General features: G+C 33.4%; 1 protein-coding gene across 1 annotated transcript; it reads left to right on the forward strand.

Annotated features, from left to right (window-relative positions):
* The first annotated feature begins 988 nt into the window (after window positions 1-988).
* LOC149170440 (protein DETOXIFICATION 28-like) lies at window positions 989-8,686 on the forward strand. Its single transcript, XM_089425586.1, has 8 exons — window positions 989-1,411; window positions 2,673-3,214; window positions 3,411-3,476; window positions 4,565-4,621; window positions 4,726-4,964; window positions 8,045-8,163; window positions 8,396-8,481; window positions 8,644-8,686. The coding sequence occupies exons 1-8, from the start codon at window positions 1,157-1,159 to the stop codon at window positions 8,684-8,686; spliced, it is 1,407 nt and encodes a 468-aa protein (XP_089281712.1). The 5' UTR covers window positions 989-1,156.
* The last annotated feature ends 1,878 nt before the right edge of the window (window positions 8,687-10,564 follow it).

Genomic DNA, 10,564 nt, shown 5'->3' on the forward strand with positions numbered 1-10,564 from the left:
GAAATTTGGAGTGGAGTATTAGTGGATCACTAGATTAGGAATGCATCTAGGTCCCAACAAATTATAAATTCCTATAAAATGAGTAAAATGCTTGAATAATCCAAAACTCAATTATATTTTATCAAAGGCTTGTATGTAAAGCTTAGTATGTTGAACTGAGACAAAAAAAGCTGCAAAAATTGATTGATTCTTTTTTAAATGTATTTCAAGATGTACCTCATGGACTACACCTAAAAGAAAGCAAAAATTTATTATTGCTTTTATCTTCTATATTACACTTTCCTATGATTTGACTTTATTGCGTTTCTTGCGTTTCCTTTATAAAATATAAAGGAATGGTTAGTTTTATAAAAATAAAAATATATAATAAAGAATATCTAAACAAATTCATTTAGCCGAATGTGATAAAGTAGTGCCCTCTGACAAGCTGACCAGAATGCTGGCCATTCTTAAGACACATACATTGGGCTTTACCATTGCATTTAAAAGAAATAAAAGAAAAATAGGTAAAGATTATTGAAAACATTAAACAATCGTATAAAATTTAAATTTTTATTAATATTTTATGTATAGAAAATTAAAATTTTATTTATCTAAAAAAATTTCTTTTATAATTTACAAATCCAATTTTAAATAATAAAAATTTTAAGAGTATTTTTTTAAATAAATTATGGAGAACTATTAAAAATATTATTCTAGGTCCTATATAAGTTTTAAATTATCTATATATATATATATTTTTTTTTTAATTTATAAGTGGGATTTTTTAATTTTATTTATTATTTATTTTGGAATAGGTTTTTGAATTTATACAACAGCTTGCATTATAATATTAATTTATTCGTAAACCATTGTTTAAAATTAAATCACTACTCCGCCTTAAATGAAAAGATGATGTTCAAGAAATCCGCTCAGTGGTTTCAAGAAAGAAAGAAAAACCACCCTATGGGAACAGTGACGACTTCTTTGGCACGGGACCACAATCCAAAATTCTTATAAAATATAATATAGTGCAGTAACCTGTGGTAAGGAGGACCTACCAAGCCATTGCAGTATGAGTAATGGCAGAATCAGAACCTGGAGATAGAAGGACAAATCCAATTCCTGATATTTTTCCTGAGAATCCAGTTCCTGTGGCTTTCAAGCTTTCGTTGTTATGGAAGATAAGCTTCAAAGTTCCTTGCTCGAAAATGCAAACGATGCAGATGATTCCTCGGTGGATTTTGCCGGGCGGTTTTGGGCGGAGTCCAAATGCTTATGGAGGATTGCCGCGGGGGTTTTCGGTGGGACTTTAGCAACTATGGGCTCAGCTGTCATCACCCACGCATTTGTGGGACGCATCGGCAACTTAGAACTGGCAGCTTTTTCTTTAGTCGTGGGCCTACTTTTTCCTTCGATTTCCGTATTCTTGGTGAGTATTCTCATTCAAATTGCTTGAATCATAATTTGGATGTACAAGTTTTAATTTCCGTATTTTGGGGAAAAACAACTAAATAAACAACTCAACCTCAGATTAAGGAAACTTAGAACTGGCTGCCTTTTCTCTAGCCGCGGGCATTTTTATTCCTTCGATTTCCGTAATCAACTTAACCTCAGATTAAGGAAACTTAGAAGTGGCTGTCTTTTTTCTAGCCGCCTGCCTTTTTATTGCTTCGATTTCAGTAATCTTGGTGAGAATTATCCTTCAAATTGCTTGAATCGTACTTTTGATGCACAAGTTTTAGTTGCGGTATTTTGGGGAAAAATAAAGGTTAAGTAGATAAGTGATCGCTTTGAGATTTTTCTGTATATAAATTTTGAAACAAGAATGAGAACACTTCCAGTTTTCTATCTTGAGTTTTCAGAATTTTTTTTGCAAATTTCAGTTCGTTTAATTATAATATTAAATTTAACTGAAACTCTTGAAGATGAGAAACTTCCAGTTTTTTCGTGCTGAAAAAAAAAGAGAAACTTCCAGTTTTTTATCTTGAGTTTTGAGAATTTTTTTTTTGCAAATTTCAGTTCGTGTAACTATAATATTAAATTTAAATGATAAACACATGCAGATGCATCTTAATTTGGATTTATAAAATATCACAGAGATCTAATTCCAAATCTTTCTTTATACTCCACAACCAATTTATGGAGTTGCTCTGTAATTGATTAACTACAATGTGAACTGTTGAGTGACATGGTCGATATTTGTTCCATAACCAATTTATGGAGTTGCTCTGTAATTGATTAACTACAATGTGAGCAGTTGAGTGATATGGTCGATATTTGTTCATAGATTCAGTATATTTGAAAAAAACAATTAAAAATTTAAAAATAATTTAATAAATAAAATTGAAATATATATAAAATTGTAATATAGAAATTTCCAAACATCTCAGAAATAAGATGTACTGTAAACTTTGTCAATGTGACAAATATTTTTTTTATGCAATATATTTAAAGCCTTTTAAGTATTTCGATAGGTTATATGATTATTTTCAAATTTTCAGTGAATTTTTTAAAGTCAATTTCTTTTCAATGAAATCCTATTTCCAATTCAAATTTATATACGATACCTAAGATTTAATTATATGCGCGAAGTCACGATCAACATCTCCCCACCCAGTGATTCAAACACATCTAACCTGTCTTGGTTAGGCGGGCCTTGTAATTCTCATACATCTAATTTGGCTGAACAGATTGGAATGGCAAATGCACTTGAGACTCTATGTGCGCAGGCTTTTGGCGCAAAGAAAGACAGCATGCTTGGAATATATCTGCAGCGCTCTTGGATTGTAATATCTGGACTTGCAGCGCTTCTTTTTCCCATCTTTATGTTTGCCGCCCCTATTTTCAGGTTTCTAGGGCATCCTGAAAATATCGCTGACTTATCAGGGAGAGCAGCGCGGTGGTGCATTCCACTATATCTTTCATTGCCTTTCGGTTGTACGATGGGGGGATATTTAAGTTCGCAATCAAAGAATATGATCGTCGCAGGGTCAGCTGCATTTGGAACAGTAACCACTGTTCTGTTAAATTGGATATTGATCTCGAAATCTAATATGGGCCTCTCGGGTGCGCTTGTTTCATTAAACATTGGGCATTGGGTGTCTACGATTTTCAGTTTCCTCTATGTTATCCGTGGCGGGTGCCCCTTTACATGGACTGGATTTTCCATGGAAGCTTTCGACGAACTCTGGCCATTTTTAAAGCTTTCTGTGGCATCTGGTGCTCTGTCATGGTTAGTTTAATTTCAACAAGTTCTCAAGGAATTAAATATCCAAGTTTTTATAGATGTGTACAAATTGCAAAACATGTGGGGGTTAAGCCTATAGCTGACAATTTCTAATAATTTGCCTTGTCAATAGTTTAGACTTTTTATATTACAGGATTCTAATATTTTGCCTGGTCAACAGTTTGGACTTTTTATATTACAGGATTTTGGTTTTGATGACCGGACACGTAAAAGGCACTGAAATTATGCTGAATTCACTCTCTATTTGGTAAGAAAATGGACTTTACCTGATTTAACTGTGAAAGAAAATAAAATTATGCTTGATTTCCTCTCTGTTTGGTAAGAAAATGGAAATTACTTGATTTAAGTGAAGGACTTGACAAACTAATTCATTGTAATATACTAAATATTTAAAAAATAAATTAATAATACAATTTTTATATTTTGAAAAAATAATACGATAAATTTTATTTAAGATGGACCGTTCTTTTCACATAATTTAAATATTACGGTATCATCTCCTCTTATATATGAAAAGATTGAAATTGCAAAATACACTTTCCCATAGACATTAATAAATATATAATAAAAATTAACTATAAAACATTTAGATTTAAAATTAAAATAAAACTAGATTTATATTTTCGCATGTTTTTTTTTTTCAATTTTTAGATTGTATTTTACTTTTTTATATAATTATAATAAATTTCTTACATTTTAAATTACATATTATATTCTTATATAATCATAATATATAAAATATCAATAAACATATAATAATGAAAATCACTTACAAAATCTTTTAAATTTAAAATCTAAAATTAAAATAAATCTATACTACATTCATATATTTTTTTTAGATTTTTAAATTACATTTTATTTTTATATAATTATATATAATTATTATACCTCTTGAAAATAGTAAAATACTTTTTACATCTTTATACCATCATAATCCAGTATTAATAAATGGATATCACTTTAAAAAACACTCCAGATCTAAAATCATAATAAATTTATGCTACATTCACATACTTCTATCTCTTCATCTTCCCTCTTTATACCATTATAATGCAGTAAAATGCATATTACTTCTTTATAAAATCATTATGCATACCCTGCATATTACTTCTTTATAGAAGCATAATGTATACCGTGCATATTACTTCTTTATAGAAGCATAACATAAAAATGGCAACCTGTGCATATTACTTCTTTATAGAAGCATAACATAAAAATGGCAACGTGTGCATTGCTATTTGTTAGTGTTGAAGTCATTTTTACTTATTCCATCTTACAGACAACGAGTTTGCATTCAGCTCTCAAGTAATCTTTTTTGGTTTGAATCCCTGGCAGCCTGGCCATCCTTGCACTGATGACGTGTATACCTCTTGGCCTTCTCGTTGCGACCGGGTAATTATGTGTATATAATTTATAAACTGTAGCTGTAGCTTAGAATAGTCATATAATTTTTACACTCGAATATCACTCTTACTTGCCTACTTGTGTATATGCAGTGTGAGGGTTGCAAACCAGCTCGGAGCTGGGATTCCCACTGGGGCTAAATTTTCCGCCGTTGTCTCATTGGCATATTCGTTTATTATAGGAATTATAATGTTTGCTGTTATTTTGGTTTTCCGTAGCCATCTGGGTTATTTATTTACCAGTAATACTTCTGTGCAACATGCTGTTGCCAATTTCGGCATTTTGTTAGCCTTCACCGTCGTCCTTAACGGAATACAAAAAGTGCTCCTCGGTAAGTCTCAAATCATAGTTTGAGGATTTTTTTACAGGCTAAGTTAGATATACGTGTTTTGAATCCGAAGAGTGTTTGAATAGTATATTTTATTTTAGAAATTAGTTTTAAATTTTAGTAAAGATAAGGTTTGTTTGTTTGCTCTCTTTTTTAGTTATGCCATTTTGCGCCTAGGTTAACCTACTTCCTTGAAACAGCATAATTTCACAATCAGCTTCGACCTTCAATCTAACCCTTCTTCTAACTTCCACCCTCAACCTAAAATGAAAGTAAAATTTTAAATTTAAAACCCCCTCCCCCCGGCCCCCAGAATTTAAACTCTCAAGAAGAGAGGAACTGAAACCATAAACCCACAACCAACTGATTTACAGATTAAGGGTAAAAATAAAAAAGTTGTAGGTGAAGAAATGTGTTTGACCTAAACTTGACTTCAATTCATCATTAAAGGTTTAGTACATATTCAACCAGGAAAATTGATTGAAGTGACAGGTGTAGGATACTTTATTATTTAATTAGAATCTCTTAAACTATATCTAGCACTGGAATGAGCAAATACTGATCTTCCGTAAGCAACGTTTTTATCAAAAATCACCAGCAAAAGGCGTTGACAAACACCAGGTATCTGCTCATTCTTGGAGCTGAGTCAGGTTTTACGCCTGACATGTTTTGATGCTACATTTGAAGAATTATTAGCACCTTCTGATCTTGCTGTCCATGTTGTAATTGTTGAATGAACAGGCTAGAGCTTCCATTTCCGGTTACTCTGTTTCTTTCATACAGAGACAGTAAGCTTGCTACCATAGCATATTCCTCCTGCATGGCCATAAGCAGTTTTTGCAGTTGTTCACAAGCCTTAGGAAGTTATCCCTATTTCCAACTACTGCACTCAAGACCCATAGAGTTGACACGTCTACGTTGTCATGATTGTAATCTGCAAACATATATCTGGTTCCATTCCTTCTCATGTTTCAGAGCATGCTTGGTGGCCTTACTTTCCAAAGCAAAGTAATCTGCAAACATATATCTGGTTCCATTCCTCCTAATGTTTCAGAAGATGCTTGGTGGCCTTACTTTCCAAAGCAAAAGCTGGAAAGCCAGCTTCATCTCTTTCTCTATGGTCCCATGAAGCCAACTGTAATTGTTGAATGAACAGGTTGAAGCTTCCATTCCTGATTGCCCTGTTTCTTTCACTCATAGGCAGTAATCTCACTGCCATCACATATTCCTCCGACGAAGGCTATCAACAGATTTTGTAGTTGTTTACAAGCCTTAGGCAGTTGTACCTATTTCCAACATCTGCACTCAAGGTCCATTGAATTGACTTCTCTGCCTTCTCATGATTGTAATCTTCTAATGTATATCTCGTTCCATTTCTCTCCCCATGTTTCAGAGCATGCTTGGTGGCCTTATTGTCCAAAGCAAAAGCTAGGAAGCCAGCTTCATCCCTTTCTTTGTGCTCCCATGAATCTGCTTTGTTCCATTATTAACGGGCTTATGTGGATTTCCCAGTACAATCACTGCAACACTGCCCTGGGTAACTAATATAAATTCTAGGTTGGCCTCACAATATATCCTAAACATGAGTCCTTGTAGGCTTGTCATTAACTTGATGGAAGGGGGAAATCTACTTATCCCGTGGTGGATAGGATCCATTTGAAGCACCCAGTAATGGGATGATCATCAACTTCTGATTTGATTTCCATTTTTCCACTTACACAGCTCCGTGATGCTCATGCTTATCTATTCCAGCATTGAAATCTAGATTAAGTTGAAGGTTGTTGGCAGGCCTCATACAGCTGTATTCCTGAGCAATATCGGTGCTTTGGGTAAAAAGCAGAGGTCTTGACTCTTGACCAATTATCATAGAGTGAAATATCACAACCACCTTCTTATCTACATTGGTGCTTTACGTAAAACGTTCAAGGTGAAGTTGGTGCCTAGAACTTGCCCAAGATCATTATAAGCAGTGTTGTGAAAGATGTTAACAACTTCAACAACTAATCACTTTAAAAGTGACTGGACATATAAGCTAAATCCAACATCCAATACAAACACGCTCACCCTGCTGGGTCATGGTGAAGTTTGAGTCCAAGACACCAAAGCTCTTGTCCATGTTTTGAATTTGTAACCAATTACCACTATAAGCAGTCTTTCAAAAGATCATGACCAACTGCGCTGGTAAAACATTTTAAAAGAAACTTGATGGCAGCAGGGTAAATCCAACACCTGGAGTCTGGAGACACCCCCCCAATGCCCTGCAGGTGAAAGTTCTTCCTCAGTGTGTGAACTAGTAACCATTTATCATTACAAACAGTGTTGTTAGAAATCATAACCAATTCCATAGATAAATCATTTTGAAAATGACTCAATGACAGCAGGTTAAGTCGAATATCCAGTAGACACACGGACCCGTAATCAATTACCATTATAAGCAGTGTTGGGTTAAATATTATAACCACCTCCACCAGCGAATCACTTTAAGGATGACGACAGGCTAAGTCTAACACCCAATGGACGCAGGCATCCAGCTGGCTCACGATGAAGCTGGTAGCAAGGAGGTCGAAGGTCCTGCTCAGTCTTTGCACAGTTTTTGCATAGCATCATTCAAATCATCAAGATAATCAGAAAAGAGTTTAATTGTTTGAACTTTTTCCTGATAATCGGATTTCGAGGTATTCTTGGAATCTGCCATCAACATAATCCCCCATCTTTGCATCCACGTCCGAGCTTGGACGGCTGGCCTGCAGATTTGTTTATAAGGGCAAATGCATGAATTCCTGGCTCATCTTTTGCTTTCACACTCCATAAAGTGTTCATGATCCATTGTTAATTTGGGTCTGATTCATTTGCTGTTGCCACTGCCAAGAGGTAATCCAGACTCTAATGTGGCTGATGAAGTGGTGATGCCCAGATGGGTTATGCATTCTGTAAATCCACTTAATCAAGACAGCCAACACAGCTAATGCTATGATAAATGACTGTCACTCTCCCTTGATATGTCTTGTTGTGTGTTGTTTATGACTTTTAAATTCTCAAATATTAGTGATTTGCTAACATTCAGGTTTTTAATTTGTATGCAGGGGTAGCGATTGGATCAGGCAGGCAGGCTCGCGTTGTGTCAGTGAACCTTGTGTGCTACTATTTTATTGGTGCTCCATTTGGGATGTTATTAGGTTTCTCATTTCATATGGGAATAAAGGTGATCAAAATTTACATGAAATTTTTGGTTTTACTGGAATGCTGTCTTTAAAATATTTATAAATATTCTTTTTATTTCAAGAAAAAGAACTGCTTGGTTTTACTGGAATGTAAGCTTCAAATTATTTATAGACATTCTTTTTATTTCCAGAGAAAGAGCTGCTTCCATATATTTAGGTAGGCGTTGACAATCTCTAAATTTAATCATATAATAAATTTTGGATACGTTCCAGGGGATTTGGATAGGATTACTCTGCGGAAGTACAATTCAAATTATTGTACTTGGATTGATTTTATGGCGAATGAATTGGGATAAGAGGTAAGGTTTTCTTGCTGATTTATGATTATTATCATTAAAGTATCTCTTTTATTTCTCTGTTATTAGTTTAATAGATATAGGTTATTTATCCATTTATTATTAAATAAATTAATTAAGTTTAGTGGTGTTTTATTATTAATTTTATTTTCTTTTTATTTTCAGGACTTTTTGTCAATCTAAGGAGAATAAAAAAAAAGTAAAGTGAAGTAAAGTGAAGTATTGTTGATTTTATTTTGTAATTCTAGTTATATTAGGTGTTTGGGTTGAAAGCTTTGTTTTCTTTAGTTTTATGTATTATATTTAATTGTATGAAATAAAATAATTATCTAATTTTAATGTCACTAAGCTACCCATTGGATCTGTGTATGAAACATTTGGTTTATGGGATTAATGATTTGAACTTGTAACCATTAGGAGGAAAAATATGTTCTTAACTATTGGTTATGGGAGAAGTGATTTGAACCTGTAACCCATTGGGAGGAAAAACATGTTCTTAACTATCAGACTCGTTCAAGCTATACTAAACCCACTAGTTAGTTTGACTATATGACATTTACATGCATTGAAATAATAAAATATAATAAGAAATTGTATACTTGGGCCAAATTATAGCTCAGTCTAGATCCTTGATTTATGAATGTATATGTAATGATGAAATGATTATAAGTACTACAAACATGGTCTAAGTAAGAATGACCAGTAATGAGATATATATATATATATATATATATATATATATATGGCTACAAATGAAGAAGGAAAGGAAAGGGGGCTATGAATCCACAAGAAAGGAGGAAAGGGGGTTAAGAGATAATATATTATTTTATTGTTGCTCACCTTTATCCTAAGCTATCCAACCTTTGACTATGCTTGTTTAATTATTCATCAATCTTGATGTTAGTGGTTCCAACATAGAAACTTATGTCAACTTCCCATTGAGGTATGTGGCTTATCCTTTGCATTCAATATATAGCTTATGCTCTTATGGATGTAAGCACAATATCATCATTCTCATTCATTCTTCTCTTGGTTCTCTCTCTACTCTTATGTTGCCATATTGTGACCATGTACTATTGCCATAATCATGTGGCAGCCATGAGAAGAATTCATGGATGAGCACTGAAGAGAAAGGAAGTCATGGTTGACAACCAAATTCCTTAGTTCCCAACATTAGAGATCCCCTGGTTAATCTGCACTAGAGCACTAAAGGAAGTGGAATAGTTTGAGGGAATGGTTAGCAACTAAGGGAATCTACTCCTTTGTGTTGTATGGGTCAATTGGGAAATAGTGTGATTGGTTGAAATAGGATTGGTGTCTCTAGTATGGGTTGCAGTGTTAATTCCCAGCATAAGAACTCTATATTGGGTTAAGTGAGAGGAATTAGAATCAATTCGTAGAAATTTTCCCTTTTAGATTTATAGTCCTAGTTTAGGGGTGGCCTTTTTGATAGAGAGTACATGTGTGATATCGAGTCTATGGTTGGGTAAAGCATTCTTCATTTGTAACAAGTTGGTGAATAATTCTTAGGTAGAAGTATTTTTTAGTTATTTACGAGTTGCAATTGTTATTGTTCTACCTATAAATGAATTTACTTGTCATTTTATGATTTGTTTGTGTTTAGATGAAATTAATTTAGCATATTATGAATTGTATTAGATGAATTACATTCCTACATAAAGTTTCATAAATTTAATTGTTGCTTAAAATTGTGGATTATAATGCATTATGAGGCATTAGGTATGCTACATAGTGTGTCTTGCAACTTATTAGATAAATATTTATACCATGAATGTGATCATGTGAGGCAATTAAATGGGATCTTTATATATATTCTCATTCGAAGTAAAACATTGATCTTTGTCAACTTCCTTTCAACCATACATATATGAGCGCATGCATCTATTTGGGTTTATCGCTCTAACTACAATAACTTTTCTCTGTATTTGATTGTTGTTTTTTATTATTTTATTCTAGCATGCAAATACAAATATATGTGAGTTAATTAAGTTCTATTAAATTAAGTAGGACATTAAAAGATGATTAGTTGGCTATGAACCTGCCATATCCAATGAAGGCTCATTCT

Source organism: Pinus tabuliformis, chromosome 4_2 (assembly GCF_031772625.1).
Source record: "Pinus tabuliformis cultivar Carrire ecotype Pingquan chromosome 4_2, CPIR1, whole genome shotgun sequence".
NCBI classification, from domain to species: Eukaryota; Viridiplantae; Streptophyta; class Pinopsida; order Pinales; family Pinaceae; genus Pinus; species Pinus tabuliformis.

What these genes read in the sequence shown, in the direction of transcription:
- LOC149170440 (XM_089425586.1), top strand. Translation starts at nt 1,157, where the DNA reads ATGGAAGATAAGCTTCAAAGTTCCTTGCTCGAAAATGCAAACGATGCA. An exon ending in CTGAATTCACTCTCTATTTG is followed by an intron (nt 3,477 to 4,564) that starts GTAAGAAAATGG and finishes AATCCCTGGCAG; the next exon opens with CCTGGCCATCCTTGCACTGA. An exon ending in CGAATGAATTGGGATAAGAG is followed by an intron (nt 8,482 to 8,643) that starts GTAAGGTTTTCT and finishes TTTTATTTTCAG; the next exon opens with GACTTTTTGTCAATCTAAGG.